Raw genomic sequence first — 17,239 nt, forward strand, 5'->3', positions numbered from 1 at the left:
TTACTTTGAAAATAATGTGAATTTTCAGTTTCCGTTCATTATCTCCCCAACGGTACAACACATTCAACTCAACTTGACATATGGATATGTCATGACAAAATACAGGTCAAGTTCGAATTTGGTCATGGTTCGATGATTTTTGGCAGAGTTATGCCCCTTTTACTTTGAAAATAATGTGAATTTTCAGTTTCCGTTCATTATCTCCCCAACAGTACAACACATTCAACTCAAACTTGACATATGGATATGTTTTTTGAATGCCCAGGCCAAGTTGGAATTTGGTCATGGTTCAATGATTTTTGGCAGAGTTATGCCCCTTTTACTTTGAAAATAATGTGAAATTTTCAGTTTCCGTTCATTATCTCCCCAACAGTACAACACATTCAACTCAAACTTGACATATGTATGCGTCAAAAGAATGCGCAGGTCATGTACAAATTTGGTCATGGTTCAATGATTTTTGGCAGAGTTATGCCCCTTTCACTTTGAAAGTAATATGAAATTTTCAGTTTCCTTTTATTATCTCCCCAACAGTACAACACATTCAACTCAAATTTGACATATGGATATGTTTTTTGAATGCCCAGGCCAAGTTGGAATTTGGTCATGGTTCAATGATTTTTGGCAGAGTTATGCCCCTTTCACTTTGAAAATAATATGAAATTTACAGTTTCTGTTCATTATCTACCCAATAGTGTTACATATTCAACTTAAATTTGACATATGGATATGTCAAAGGAATGTGCAGGTCAAGTTGAAATTTTGTCATGGTTTGATGATTTTTTTTGCAGAGTTATGTCCCTTTCACTTTGAAAATAATATAGATACATCTTAGGAATAAGCAGTTTAAGTATGAATTTGGTTGTGGTTCAATGATTTTAGACAAACTTATCTTTCCTGAATGTTGGAAAAATTTTGTACTTTCAGTTTCAGCACTCATACTTTTAGCCATTATTTTGGCTACAAATATGAAATATGTTATTTTTAAAAGGTTAAGACTGAATAATTTCAGTGTCTTGAACATTGTATGAAAATGGTTTGTGTTAACATTTTAAAGTTTTAAGGGCTTTGAACTTAAAATGAAAAAAATAATTAATGCACCATCTGAAATTTTGGCTGCATGCGGGGGCATCCGTGGCATGATGACACATTTCTAGTTTTACTATCAAGCACTAAGAATAGTCGAGCATGCTGTCCTACCGACAGCTCTTGTTAAGTTTCCCAGTTGGTCTGTGTAAGAAATATAAATTGTATGGTTTTTTTTTTGTGTCGCCTCTACGGAGTAGTGGCGACATATAGGGATCACTTCTCCGTCGTCTGTCTGTCCGTCTGTCTGTCTGTCAGCACTCACAGGACAGTAATTATGTGGCTAGAGGGACAATAGGTAACTGTTCTTTCTCTTTGATGTCATTCATTCCGTAGTGCTTTTATGTGGCTATTTTCTTTTGTGTGGCTAAAAAGAACAATACAGAGAACAATAGAGTAGCCACATAATTACTCTCCTGTTAGAACGTCCGTCTGTCCGTCCGTCACAAAACTTGTCCGGACTACTCATTAACTACTGGTGCAATTTCATCCAAACTTTACAGAAATGATCAGTACCAAGTCTAGTTGTGCATATTGTCAGCATTTTCCGGTTCAATGATTTTTATCAGATTTATGGCCCTTTAATAATTTTTAATTTTAAAGTTTGTCAGGACTACTTCTCTTATACCACTAATGCAATTTCAATGAAACTTTACAGGATTGATCTGTAGCTCAAGTCCTTGCGCATATTGCACGGGTTTTCCGGTTGAATAATTTTTGGTTGAGTTATGGCCCTTTGATAATAAGGTGTTTTTTTCTGTGTGTTGCCAGGTACACAAAAGCTTGTCCGGACTACTATTCATAAACTACTGGTGCAATTTCATCCAAACTTTACAGAAATGATCAGTACCAAGTCTAGTTGTGCATATTGTCAGCATTTTCCGGTTCAATGATTTTTGTCAGAGTTATGGCCCTTTAATAATTTTTATTTTTCAAGTTTGTCCGGACTACTTCTCTTATACCACTAATGCAATTTCAATGAAACTTTACAGGATTGATCTGTAGCTCAAGTCCTTGCGCATATTGCATGGATTTTCCGGTTGAATGATTTTTGGTTGAGTTATGGCCCTTTGATAAAGGTGTTTTCTGTGTGTTGCCAGATACGCAAAAGCTTGTCCGGACTACTCCTCATAAACTACTGGTGCAATTTTATCCAAACTTTACAGGAATGATCAGTACTAAGTCTAGTTGTGCACTGTCCGTCTGTCTGTCCATCTGTTACAAACTTTGTCTCAACATGAAATTGGCCATCATGAGGCGACACATGTGATCACTGATTGCTCATGTTTACTTTTGGACCTCAGTTCCTTTAACATAAAATAATGACAAGAGATTGTTATTCCTAACAATTTTGAATATATAACCAACTATTTTTATTAAAAAATATTGAAAAAAAAGGTATAGCTATTTTTATGAACTTCGATCATTATCTAATTGTTTAACATGTGGTTTTTACAGATGAGATACATTCATCCCACACTTGACATGTACATGCAGGATTAGGATATAAGTGCAATTACTTCATAGAAAACAGACAGCTTGCCAAATCAAGTTGGTAATATTTGTACAAGAGAACAAAATGTCTAATCCCTTTGGTTCACCATTTGGCGGGCAGCAGAATACTCCAGTATTTGGTAGTACTTCAGGTAATGTGTTTGGACAGAGCCAGGCCACAACAACCAGCACACAGGTAACATCCCCACCATCTTATGCTAGCACATTTGGTCAGAGCCCAGTATTTGGACAAAGTACAGGATTTGGACAGAGCTCGGGATTTGGACAGAGTTCAACATCTGGGGCAAGTTCGGGGCCTCCACCTTCCTATGCAAGCTCAGTGTTTGGACAAAGTTCTGCTACTGGACAGAGCTCCATGTTTGGACAAAGTATATCACAGGTACAAAGCTCTACACAGAGTGGAGGACAAAGTTCATTATTTAGTAGGCAAGGCACAGCTAGTTCTGGGGCTAATCAGAATGTTAGCTTTGGAAGCACCACATTTGGAGGAACTGGCCAGTTTTCAAGCAGTACACAAAATCCTACTTTATTTGGTTATTCTGGAGTTTCAGATGTTTCACAGTCAACAGCAGCTTCATTTAGACTACCTACACCTGCAGGTGGATTATTTTCTTCAAGTAGTTCATCTTCAGACAGTACTGTAGAAGTAAAGAAAGAACCATCTTCTAACCCTCTGTTTGGTGGACCATCAAATGTGAAAACAGAGCCTTCACAAAGCTTTCAAAACACAGCTGGTATGTTTGGAAAAACATCTGCTGGTAATTTTGCTTCACCAAATTTATTTAGCAGATCAAGTGCTCCATCTAGTGGCAGTTCAACAAGTACTGGGTTGTTTGGAAAGCCAGAAACAGGAAATATTGGATCTGTATTTGCTGAGAGAATAGATGTTAAACCTCCACCATACGGCACAGAGTTTCTACAGAAAAGTTCGTCTGAGATCAGGGATGTTAAACCTGTAGGATTGTTTGGTAAAGTAAAACAAGAAGAGACTGGTACTAAATCTTCAGTATTGTTTGGTGGGAATAAAATCAAAGAAGAGAACCAGTCAAAAGAAGAAAGAGGTCATAGTTCACACCTGTTTGGTAAAGGAAAATCAGAAGGTGGGGAAGAAGAGGAAAACAAAGGTCTTTTTGGAAAAAGAATGACAGAAAATAGTAGTGCTACTGCTAGAGGCACAGGACTGTTTGGAAAGGGGAAAGCACTCAGTCAAACACTATTTAACAATCCATTGAAAAAAGAAGGTAGGGTATAATTTGTATCATTATTTGAAAAAAACAGTAAGCTTCTTTTATCAGTTAATAGTTACAAAGAAAAGTTACTGTAAATAAGTTGGTGTAAGTAATTCATTTGTCAGTTAAATTACATATATGTGTATGAATCATTCTATGTTGTGCTCTGAAAAAGAAATTTTTAAATTTTCATCCCTCTCCACTCTCTCCCATCAACAAGTTTTTAAATAAATTATCTTCTTTTTACATAACTTAAAATCTTATTTATAGAACAAAAAATGAATAGTGAACATGTTGTAAATGTTAAACCGTTAAATCTTGTAAAGATTCAGGTATACTTTTTTAAGGAGGATGTATAAATGTATATGTACATGTTGACATGTTATATGGCCTTTTATTATACTGCACGTTTGTAACGTCGCTTTTCATTGGTTAATTGTGACGTTTATATAGTGTTATATACTCGGCTGCTGTCGATTTATAAAGAAATATCGCTTTATTCCTCTTAAAAAATGGTGCTTGCTGTATTGTATTATAAATTCGTTATAAAGATATCTGACAGGTTATAATTATGGTCATATATAAATGGTCATTTGCAATATAATCCTTGCTGCTATACAAACAACCATTTATACAGGGCCATATAACTTAACAAATAAAATAAAATGCCTTTTTACAGTGATGAATGATGTGACTGTTTATGGTATAGTAATGTCAATATATACTTTACTTTTAACATACAGGAAGACTCTCCAGATCGACTCAAGGTGATGAAGATGAAAACCCAGTAAGTGTTCATATACCCTAAATTTCTTACATCCATGCATTGTTATTTCTTTAGAAACTCCTGGTCATTGTATGGTGTCTTTTGTATAATTTAAATTTATAAGAGTTACCATATAAAGATTTTCTCAATAGTGGTGTATTGTTTTAACAAACCCTCATAGCTATTGTTGCATAGGTCATCCTTTCAAAATGGCATTTGTTATAGACAAGGTTATCAGCTCTGTAAAGGAAGATGGATTGTAATCATAATGAAAACAGTCATAGGTTAAAGTGAGGGTTTGAAGTGATTTAGGGCATTATGTATTACTGTAGTTATAACTGAATTAATTGATTGAAGGGATTTTGAATGGCTGCATTTATGATGAAATCATTGAGGGTATTATGTACATGTATTGCTACATGTATGATTTGGGAATTGAGGGTATTATATATTGCTTCTATTGAAGTGGAAACTGAGGGCATTATGTATTGCTACAATTATAATTCAGGAAGTGAGGGTATTAGGTATTGCTGCAATTATAATTCAGGAACTGAGGGTATTAGGTATTGCTGCAATTATGATTGGGGAACTGAGGGCATTATGTATTGCTACAATTATGATTGGGGAACTGAGGGTATTAGGTATTGCTGCAATTATAATTCAGGAACTGAGGGTATTAGGTATTGCTGCAATTATAATTCAGGAACTGAGGGTATTAGGTATTGCTGCAATTATGATTGGGGAACTGAGGGCATTATGTATTGCTACAATTATGATTGGGGAACTGAGGGCATTATATATTGCTACAATTAAGGTTGGGAACTGAAGGCATTAGGGCATTAGGTATTGCTACAATTATGATTGGGGAACTGAGGGCATTATTGTATTTATGACAATTATAAGTAACTGATACTACAATTATGATTATGTAACCGAGAGCTGAGGGCATCATGCTTTTTGTTAGCTTGAGTTAGAATAGAGTAAAATGACATAATATAAATGAGTATATATTTACTAGTTACAGGAACAGACAGATGATGATTACAATAAGACATCTGCCAGGAGTTTGTTTGGTAAACCTGCCCCTAAAGCTGGTATGTTAAATTATTATACTTTATTAATACTTAAAAATATTAGAATAAATCTAAAATACTATACTAACCCTTGACAGATGTTTGGTATAGAGATTGTTAGCTGACTTGCATGTAACTCAATAGGGTGGGCATCAGATTTGTAATCTACGGGTTGCAGGTGTGATCCTTGGGTGAAGTGTGATTTCTGTGTGACAGTTGATCCCAGACATTAAGTCATTTGTCTCTCACCATTGATTCAGAAATCATGTCATGTTAGTAGTCAGTCACTTGTGGAGTAATTGGTACAGATGACTTGTTAGTTATATCCAGGAAAATCTGTTAGGTGAGTTGGCCACCAAGATAAAACCAAAGTGTGTTACAATTCTACGTAAAACCAGAAGAGAAAAAAAGCTCTAAAGAGGTTAAATTAATTGTGAACTCATTGAGAAGAATTGAATCTGTTGTAGGATGAGACTGAAAAAAAGGGTTGGAGCACTACAATAAATACCATATTTCGGTATATAGTCCTGGCAAATGGCATGAATGTTAAATTCTAAAATTTTGACTTTTCGCCCACAAAAAATGCACTTTAAGATGTCTATTTCAACTCGTCACACAGATATATATATATATACAACCATGAATGGAAAATAAAAGAATCAGCAAAAATGCCTCTTTTTTTCTACTTTGTGAGCCAGATTTCTGAAAGAGGTATGGCTTCAACACTGTGTTGAGTTAAATCCCAGCTGTAAGATTGCCAACTAAAATAAAATGTTTGTACAGCCTGAATAGAGTGAGGTTAGCCTGAATAGCCTCAGCTCCTCAGTTTTATTATTTTCATGCTGAAATCCCTCAAATCTACAACTGACTGGTCCAAATTCAAAAAATGGGAAAATTCATCACAGTAATCCTGAATGCTGTAAAGAATGCTGATTAGCTCTTTCTAATATATCGTTACCACAGCAACCAAAAATAAGTTAAATAATTTCAGGGAGTTCAGGTACAGGATTGTTTGGTAAACCAGCTAGAACCAGAGAACCATCTACCTCAGGTAAATATTACTATACTGTCAATTATAATTCATTTGTTATTGATCTTGTATATTTGCTTAAAGTATAAACCCCTATCTATAATGTGTCATCTTAGTGCAGTAACAGGTTAAGTCCTTCTAAATTTAATAGCAGTTAACCTGTAATTGCACTAAGGTGATGATATCTATTTGCAATATAGTATTCAATGGCATTGCAAAGTAATGTATTAGAATATTGATATTAAAACAATAATTGAGGGATCTCTGTTGCCAAGTTATTACAGTTACCCTCTTGTAACCATTGGTCCCCTCACCCATGTGTGTTTGTATCCCACCAGGGATCTTGATACTTTCATATGAGGCAAGACAATGGAAGGACAGTGATACGACTTAGATTAGATTCATGCTTTTATCTGAAAAAAATTAATGCAGAGGGGCGCTTGAGGACTTCCTTCACCAAGAAAGCTGGATAGTTGTCATATGACCTCAGCAGCGGCCATGTGACTTTTACCCCATTCAAATAAAAACCTAAAAAATAATAAATAATAATGATTATACATAGTAATACTAAAGCAGAGTTAACCTGAATTTGAAAGGCAAAGATGCATAATTGCAGGAAGTACATAAGCTTACTAAAATACATTGAAAAGTAATATCTCTTAAGAATGAGAGTGTTTAATTGCTTCTTTATAAATGTTCACAGACTGATTTTAGTTTACAGCTCATAGACAGGTTATAACATAGTTTATTTCTAACAGCTGTGTTTTAATTTTGCCAAAACTGACAACTTCTGTACTGTTGTGGTGTTTATTATTTTATTGTTGATAACTTTTGTGCAAAAAAATCTTTTTTTACCTAGAAAGAGATGCACAACGTACATAGCATCACATCTTGTTGCCTTAGCAACATACTGCTTTATTTGCATAGAAACAAAAAAAAATGGTCCCTTGTAGAAATTCCTTTTTTCTTGTCACACAACACTTTTATGAATGTTCAAACATCCAGACTGAATACCATAACTTTTTGCTGAACAGATATGATTTTACATAATATCTTCTTTTTTTTCACCTTGAACAGATTCTTTGTTTAATTTTTTTTTGGATTCATATGTCAAATATTGTTTATACCCCGGTCACATATTCACGGAAGAGCCACGGATTAATTCCAGCATCGTCCGTAGCTACCCGTACTGGTCAGTAGCTCTCCGTATTATAACCGTAATCAATCGTAGTAGTCTTTGTATATCCGTAGCGATCCTTGACAATTTTTGAACATGCACAAAAATTTGCTACGGAAAAATCAACCGTAGCGTATCCCTGCTAGTCCGTATTAAACCGTACTGATACGTACTGGTCCGTACGAAAACCGTTCTAGTCTGTACTGATGTACTGATTCGTAGTCCACCAACTTGTCAAGGATTTCCACGGTTTGGTACGGAGAACTACGTATTTGTACGGTTACCCTACGTATAAGCTATGGTTTTAATACGGATTAATACGGCATACTCACGGAAAGCCACGGTCGTAATACGTTGTACTACGGAGAGGCAAGGATTAGCACGGTCTTATACGGTTTATTGCGTTGCAACACGAAACGGTACGGAATGGTACGGTCCACTACTGTTTATTACGGATCATGTACTTTTTCAAGGGTATAAAATACTACCTTCTTGTTAAAAACAGACATATTTGCGCAAACATTTAATAAATGATAATTGCCATTTACTGGCTGCAACTTTATATTGAAATGGCTCAGAATGCGGAGGCAGTGGTCGAGCTGCTTGATGACATGCATAGAGGTAAAAATATATTAATATCGTACTAGCTACAATTCATAAGAAATAGAATAACATTTAATGTTACATATTTTACAAACATTGGATCGTGAAATTGGAGTAAATATGTACATTAATCAAGTGTCTCATAAGCCTGGGACGCTGGCTATAAGATTAATTCACAAGATTTTGACATATTTTTAAAACATAAACATTCATGATAATCAATGTAATTATAAAATGAACAGCAAATTTTAAAATTAAAAAATCTACATTTTTATGCCCCCACAATGTGGGAGCATATAGCGTTGCACTTGTCCGTCCGTCCGTCAGTCAGTCCGAGCCAACATTTGATTATTATGAGCTTCATTCCGTAGTTAAATAAAGAACATTAACTCATAAAATTTAAAATTAAGAGTTTTTTTTGTTTTTATGAGCTTATTTTGCTTATGGACGTTGGTCCAGGTGGTGTTTATGAGCTCATTTGCCTCATAAACATCAAATTTTGGTACGTCCGTCCGTCCGTCCGTCAGTCCGTACGTCCCGAAATCTTGTGAACGCAACTCCTCTTAAACCGGATGGCAGATTTTGCTTAAACTTACAGGGATGAACAACCTTAATGTGTAGATGGTAGTAAAGGAAGGAATTTTTGCTGCGACCAAATTTAACAGAATTATGGCCCTTTGTTGATTTTTTCACTAGATACTATGTAGAAATTTTGTGAACGCAACTCCTCTTAAACCGGATGGCAGATTTTGCTTAAACTTACAGGGATGAACAACCTTAATGTGTAGATGGTAGTGAAGGAAGGAATTTTTGCTGCGACCAAATTTAACAAAATTATGGCCCTTTGTTGATTTTTTCACTATATACTATGTAGAAATTTTGTGAACGCAATTCCTCTTAAACCGGATGGCAGATTTTGCTTAAACTTACAGGGATGAACAACCTTAAGGTGTAGATGGTAGTAAAGGAAGGAATTTTCGCTGCGACCAAATTTTACTGAATTATGGCCCTTTGTTGATTTTTTCACTATATACTATGTAGAGTTTTTTTGAATGCAACTCCTCTTAAACTGGATGGCAGATTTTCCTTAAACTTCCAGGGATGAACAACCTTAATGTGTAGATGGCAGTAAAGGAAGGAATTTTTGCTGCAACCAAATTTAACAGAATTATGGCCCTTTGTTGATTTTTTCATTATATACTATGTAGAAATTTTGTGAACGCAACTCCTCTTAAACCGGATGGCAGATTTTGCTTAAACTTCCAGGGATTAACAACCTTAATGTGTAGATGGTATTAAAGAAGGAATTTTTGCTGCGACCAAATTTAACAGAATTATGGCCCTTTGTTGATTTTTAGTTTTCAACTTGTGGCACATGTAGTCCAAAAAATATTTGACCTAGAGTCATAAGATTGACAGAACAGTGGCGTGTGGGGGCATCCGTGTCCTATGGACACATTTCTAGTTCCTGAATGATTTCTAGTCCATATCTAATCAGGTAAGAGAAAACAGACGAGATGGTGGACTAGAGATCGGGTTTACGAAGACCCCTTCATGTTTAGTATGAGGCTCTCATGGCCAAACTTGTTTAGGATCCAGCGTCCTTCAAGGAATTCACTTAAATCCGACCTGAAATGTCTCGGGGATCGGACGCGATGAGGCCGAATACTCTCCGCCAAAATCTATGAACTCTGCAATTCGTTTTCTAGCTGTTCTTTTCTTGTGTGGTATTTTGAAAATGAGCAAGCGGATAAAATAGGTCCGTATCGATCCGTGGCAATTCGTTCTTCTCCGTATCAATTCGTTTTTCTCCGTATCAGACCGTACTTATTCGTACTAACCCGTGCTTATACCGTAGCAGACGTAGTGTATCCGTAGTGCGTCCGTCCTGATTTGTGTTGCTCCGTATCAAACCGTGTCGGTCCATAACAATCCGTGTCTCTCCGGGGGCTTTTGGTGGTAAATCCGTCAGACTCCGTACTCATACCGTTTTGTGTCCTTACTGGAACCGTAGCTGACTACGGAATTCCACATTTCCATAGTAATCCCTGAAAGATTAGACCGTAGCTCTTCCGTGGCATTATCCGTGAATATGTGACCGGGGCATTATGCAAGTTAAGTCAATTTTGTAATTCATGCGGATGTTTTATGATATAGAAGAGAAGGAGGAGTCGTCTCGACATTCGTTACGTCGTCAGATATCAGACGAGGTGAGCAGTAAGGTGGCGATTGTTTGTCGTAATATACCACATAAATACAACACTATCGCAAACCTGAGGGCACATTTTAAACGATTCGGAGAAGTAACAAAAGTGTTTCCCAACCAGGGAAAGATGCAGGCCACAATACACTTCAGAACTCATGTAAGTTTTCATGAAATTTCTTCATCTTAAACATTTAACATAATGAAATTGTCCATTGGAAAATTTTTAAGAAAAACCTAGAATAAATTAGAGACTAGTTGTACTAGTTCAAGAGCTAAGTGGCATCTACCATGTTCATTTTCCAGTAAAAACTGTAAAGTAGCCAAAAGAACTCATCTTTTTCAGCCAGGTTAAAAATTCTACAAACATTATATGATGGAAAATTACATGTAATGTGTGTTGTAAGTTATCAATGGCTGTATTTGAACTATCTCCTGTGTACACCTATAAAACTATAGAAAATGTTAATATTACATGTATATCGTATGGTTTTTGTTATTTGGAAAAAACAACAGGATGCTGCAGCAGAGGCAAAACGTAGGGGACGTTTATTAGCTCGAGGTGTGTTGCCTATGACGATATTCTGGAGTACATATTCTGGAGGGTCGGCTCCCAGGGCAACAAAAAGTTCAACTGATGCAGATGTTAAACCAAGTAGACCTGTTAAAAGAACCAGTGACAGTATGTTACACTGTTTACTCAGTTATTGTTTAACTTGTGACAAAACTGATTCAACTCTTATACAAACTTAATCTAAGTTTCCGTTTGGGTTTCCTCTTTTACCAAAACATGTGGTTTGTAGTTCCTAAAATCAATAAAACTTCATATAGATTTAGCTAAGTTGAAAGAGTTTAAGTAGATTAACATATTTACTTACACACGCAACTATAATTATATATTAAAGATACTTTCTGTGAATAGTATGTGCCTTGCGTTAGATTAAATCCTTTTATTCATACACTTGACAACATAAGAACAAGTTATAAAATTTGATATGTTTATTAAAATTAAATCAAGTTGTGAGTCAAACTTCTTTAAACAATTCTGTTAAATGTTATGAATTATAAAACAAAAAAGTCTGTAGCATATTTTGTATTCTCTAGATAAAGTTAAATAAAGTAATCCTTTTTCGTGACTGGATGACTTGACTTTACTTGATTGTTTCTTGAATAATTAGTTTACTGTTGCAGCTGACTTATTGCCAAAGTCCAAGAAGCCATCATGGAAGGGAGGTGAAACTGTGAACGAAGAGCTAGAGAGTATGTCAGGAACACAAGATATCAAGGGTAGAGTGAAGGAACTAGCAAGATCCCCGGAGAAACGGTCACGTAGTGTCAGTCCAACACCAACAACATCAACGTCCGCGCATGATATAAAAGCTGACAAAAGTAATTTATTTGTTAATATAATAAAATATGCTAATTTGAATTTGCTGTAACTTTCGACCTCGTCAGAGGCATTTATTATACATACAAATATATTCAGACAAAACAAGGGAAGTGATGTAACGTCATTGAGAGACACCCACCGTGGTGTTGTGGCTGTCTGCCTACTTATTCTTTAGTGTTTACTCCCTAAGGTTGATATGTTCTTAACTTATCTTTCCACAAATTTTCAATTGTCTCCCTGTATTGGTCAGCAGGTATAGTTTTTTTGAGCCCAATTATTGAAAATTACTGACTGTATAAAAAAGTGTTGCTCCCGTATCATTATACTTCTGTATTGTTGATAAGTTGAGAAGATGTGAATATATATATATACATGTTATATATATGACAGAAGGCATTAATGTCATTTATTCTTGTTTAATTGGCATGTTTACTTTTTAAAGACTTTCAGTTCTCTAGCTCTTGAAATAATAAAACAAAATAAGTTGAATTTATTTAAAGCTGGGCAAATTTGTTTAACAAATTCCAAAAGGTTTTAAGGTTAAACATGAGAAATTGTGTACTTAATTTATGATAAATACAGAAAAATGTAGTGAAAAACTGGTAAGATGTTTTCAATGTTTAGATATAAATGTTAACATTATGTATTTTAGTTGTGGTAAGCATGTTTGAGGGTTGTGTTGCAAGAACTACAACAGAACGTGTGAATCTGCTGAGATTAAGAGATAAATATATCAGAGAAAGTAAGTGACATTTTTACTATCTTTAGTTATATTTGTTCATGTACTTGAAGATGAGACGTTTGTTATATGTTTATGTACAAGGGTTGTCCCAAAATAGTATATATCAAATTTGAAATAAGGTATTATTGTTTTAGACATTTGTTTGTTAAGTTTCGGGAGGGTAAACACAAAAGTTCTGTCTTTAATGCGTAATTTTTTAACAGCTATTGGAAGCTTTCTACCCTGTGTCAATTTCTTATACTGTTTCAGTATTTGTTCTATGTACCTTCATATCTTGAATAATAATGACAGTTCATTAGGAAATTATTATCAACATTAAGAACAAGAATTGACACATTAATTGCAATATGTTTGAAATGATGTCAGTATATAAAATTAATATTGTAATTACGGGGCTTGTTTTTCAAGCAGTGATAAAGTATGTGCTTATGTACTTTAATATTACACATTTAACATTGGTGTACTCGTAGGTTACACGTTTTACACATTTGTATATGTACTTCTATCACATGTTAACTGTTTATCTATGTAGAGGGTGTCATTATGTATATTTTATTTAATACTAAACATATGAATTTTAGATCGTGTTAAGGGAAAGAAAGATATAGTAAAAGCGTTTATTGGCACATGTCCAGATATGTGTCCGGAGAAAGAACGTTACGATCGTGAAGATAAACGACAGCTGAGTTATTATGAGATTATACCAGGAACAGAGAATATCGTAAGTTAAATCATCTCATCTATTTACATTATTTACTGCATTTATCCTTTAAGTTGTATAAAATTTTCATTCCAGAGTGAATAAGTGGGATTTATGATTGAATTAAGATTGTGAGAAACTCTATCAAATTCATGGATGCGGTATTTATAAAGTAGCTCAAGTGACTTCGTATAGTGTGCAATGTTTACAAGAACTTCTAAATGACATTTAAGAGCAGAAGATTTGTTATGAATGGTATTGTAAGAAAATAGCATGTTTTAATTTGTTTTCATCTTGTTGTATTATATATTTATCATATATGAAATTTTAACTTCCTACAGTTATATGATTATTTTGTGAACTATGTTTTACAGCCTGGTAAGAATCCACAGATAGATCACAGTAGAGCAGTGAAGGAATATCTTAGATCATCACCAGATCAGGTATGTTTATATTGTTAAACCATGTTTTACCTGGTTATAATTAGATTGGTGAATGTTAACAGGCAGCTAGGCATAACTACATGTAATTTCTTCTGTGCACAATTTCTCCTATATTTCGTAAATGGATCAGAACCAAACTTTAGCAGAATGATTGTCATCAAGTGAAGGAGCAAATATTGTCAGGATTTATTTTATTTGAACTTTTTTTTTTGAAGAAAAAATAGCCCTTTGGTATTTTTCTTTTGAATCAATCTCATGAATGGGAGGTACATGCCTTTGACCTGTTACTCTTTAGCATAATATTATAGTTAAATAGTTATGGCCTTTTGAAATTTTGTAATTTTTCATGCTTTATTTTTGTCTAGAGCCAAACTGAAAAAGCTTTGGAGGTATTGACTTGAAGCTTTATAGAAAGATTCATTTTTTCAAGGAAATGTACAGTATTCTAGAACCATAACTCTGTTTTGAATAATTTAAGGGTTATTCCAATGTGTAATTTTTGACCTAAAGCGTATCTTCTTATAACCATATTGGCAAAGCAACAAATGTATCTTGGCCAGTACAGTAGCAGTTTTAAGTTTTTACAAGTCCCATAAAAAACATATGGGACAATTGTTTCAAAAAATATAGAATTTGTATCATAAATGAAAATTATGTAATATTTGAAGAACTGAAGATAACCAATATATAAAGAACAAGCACTATAAGATAACCAATATAAAAGTATGTAGACCAATCACTATATCAGTAAACTATTATAATTTCAGGATGAACCTCTACCTCATGAGTTACGTCCCATACCTGTATTACAATCTACAATGACCTACTTGTTACGTGAAGTTGTAGACAGAGGGGAAGATGGTCGTTGGGGAGACTGGTTCGATTTTCTCTGGAACAGAACTAGAGGCATCAGAAAGGTAAGTTATAACTGTGTTTTTCATTTTCAATTTTTTTTTTTTTGGAGACATGACCTTGACCCTTAAACTATTTCATCTAACTTTGTAATTTACTGAGGACTGGCGCCTAAATTTTATTAGCATATTTTACCTAAAATTAAGAATATAAAGCTCTACAGCCCCAAGTATAGAATAAAGAGTTCTGTTAAAATTTACAACAACAGAATTAAACAAGACAACACTTGACATGTAGATGAAATTAACAAAATTTGTTGTAAAGACAAATATTTATTAGGCCAAGCTTATTAATATAATTGGAGCTAATATGAAACAGTGATTGACAGTCATGAAACCCAGAGCTTTAGCTTGACCAAATTCTAGGGAGAAGTGAAAAAGAGCCGCAAAGTCCATATCGCTTTAATGTTCAAACTTGGGAAAGTTCAAAGACATTAGGTGACTTAGTTGCTCAAATTGCCCAGCTGCAAGAGCCATGAAACCTGTCAGAAATCTGTAGAAATCTTTAAAACTCTGCATATTGGCTTTTTACATTAAAAAAGAAGTTAACTCATAGACTTGTGGGAGCGATGAATGTTGATTTTATAAACACCATGGTTGTCCAGTGAAAATCTACATTACGAACATGCAGATTGATAACGTAAGAGTGAATCATGTCAGGTTTTTTTTCTCTAATATTTACAGGATATAATCCAGCAACAGTTAAATGATCGTGATGCTGTAGATCTGATAGAGAAATGTGTCAGGTTTCACGTTTATTGTTCGGAGAGGTTGTGTGAGGAAGATATGCATTCCTTCGATGCTAAAATCAACAACGAGAACCTGACCAAGTGTTTACAGACTTTGAAAGAATTTTACCCGGATTTGGAGAAGAAGCAAAAATGTTTTTGTGAGAACGAGGCGGAGTTCCGAGCCTACATGGTCCTCATGAATCTTAATCAAGGAGATACTCTCAGGTAGAGTGTGAATTATTGTGTATGTCAAGGTTAAGCTTTATGGCTGAAGGTCATAATTATATTCCTTATTGTTCATGATAAGGTTATTCATGTATATGTGTGAGTATTGTGTATTTTATGGCTATGAATTTTTAAAGTATTGTGTTGTCAGGGTTATACATAAGATATTGTAAAGGCTTTTATAGTTTATTAACATTGTTCCAATAGAAATCTGCCCACAACTGGTCTGCTATATGTTTCATATTGGAGTGGCTAACATTTTGACCTTAAATATATCAAATAAGAATGTAAGACTTATATTTTCATTTCATATATAGGATGGTGCCCTTGGCTGTGGCAGTACTTAATTTTTCTGTATATTTGTGAGAATGAAATGTATTTACTTTCACTTATTTATTTTACTTGTTGTGGCTGTTGCATTTTAACTTAAAAGTGCACAGTTGACAGTACTTGTAGCCTATTACATAAGGTCGATTTTAAGACTCTTTTTGTCATATCTCAGGGGTTTGGTTCACCTAAGACCTATGACCAGAAGATGTTCAAAAACTGTTGTCATGAAGAAATTTCACCTTGCCCAAGGAACCCTTATCCTAACCAACAACTCATGGATTGTAAATCTGATGATCTCCCTATTAGGCTACACGGACGGACACACTATAGCATGAACGGTGTCTGTATATTGTAAAGTGGTACAATAATCATTAATTTGATTCCATATAAATTAATATCCTACTGTCATTTCTTGTAGAGAAGTTCAGCAACTAAGACCTGAGATTCGGACATCACCTGCCATCAAGTTTGCACTACAGTCTTACTTTGCCCTCAATGGTAACAATTATATCAAGTTCTTCCGGCTAGTAAAGCAAGCATCGTTCAGTAATGCATGTATTATGCATCGATATTTCACACAAGTGAGGAGTCGAGCTCTTACGTTAATGATGAGAGGTTACAGTATGGGCAACAGAGCAGCACAGGTAAATTATATTACATTATATATATTTATACAATATATTAATAGTTATATAGAGTTTGACAGGTTATATGGTAAAAAAATTTATTAGGTTATATAGTTTTTGACAGGTTATATGGTAAAAATATATTATTTGGTCACATAGACTTTGACAGTTTATATGGTCATGTATTAAATAGAGAAAAACCATATCCCTCAAGAAGGCCCAAAATGTCAAAAATTGAATATGGTGCTGGCTAAGTTTGATTAAGCCTGTTTATGGATAGTAGTGGTAATTTCAAGCTACCGTCCACAACCCTTAACACTGGCTTAAGCAGAATTCAAGATGAACATGAACTGGTAAAATTTTGAAACATCAACAGATGTGTTCATATGGCAGTTGTCAAAGCTTTGATAATTAAAAAATTAAGCAGAAAAAAAAAACAAAAACATTTATACATAGAGG

At 34.5% G+C, this 17,239-nt stretch overlaps 1 protein-coding gene across 1 annotated transcript in view; it reads left to right on the forward strand.

Moving 5' to 3' along the window:
* The first annotated feature begins 2,515 nt into the window (after positions 1-2,515).
* Positions 2,516-17,239, forward strand: part of LOC132731830 (germinal-center associated nuclear protein-like) — a 33,681-nt gene continuing 18,957 nt past the window's right edge. The window contains exons 1-13 of the mRNA XM_060718104.1: positions 2,516-3,842; positions 4,574-4,617; positions 5,615-5,690; positions 6,661-6,720; positions 10,637-10,842; positions 11,199-11,364; positions 11,874-12,071; positions 12,725-12,814; positions 13,396-13,535; positions 13,889-13,957; positions 14,725-14,874; positions 15,553-15,824; positions 16,573-16,798. Of these exons, the coding sequence (XP_060574087.1) occupies positions 2,666-3,842; positions 4,574-4,617; positions 5,615-5,690; positions 6,661-6,720; positions 10,637-10,842; positions 11,199-11,364; positions 11,874-12,071; positions 12,725-12,814; positions 13,396-13,535; positions 13,889-13,957; positions 14,725-14,874; positions 15,553-15,824; positions 16,573-16,798 (2,874 nt within the window). The 5' untranslated portion in view covers positions 2,516-2,665. The remainder of the gene's footprint in view (positions 3,843-4,573; positions 4,618-5,614; positions 5,691-6,660; positions 6,721-10,636; positions 10,843-11,198; positions 11,365-11,873; positions 12,072-12,724; positions 12,815-13,395; positions 13,536-13,888; positions 13,958-14,724; positions 14,875-15,552; positions 15,825-16,572; positions 16,799-17,239) is intronic.

The sequence above is a fragment of the Ruditapes philippinarum genome, unplaced genomic scaffold (genome assembly GCF_026571515.1).
Source record: "Ruditapes philippinarum isolate M1 unplaced genomic scaffold, ASM2657151v2 ctg6341_1_1_1_1, whole genome shotgun sequence".
NCBI classification, from domain to species: domain Eukaryota; kingdom Metazoa; phylum Mollusca; class Bivalvia; order Venerida; family Veneridae; genus Ruditapes; species Ruditapes philippinarum.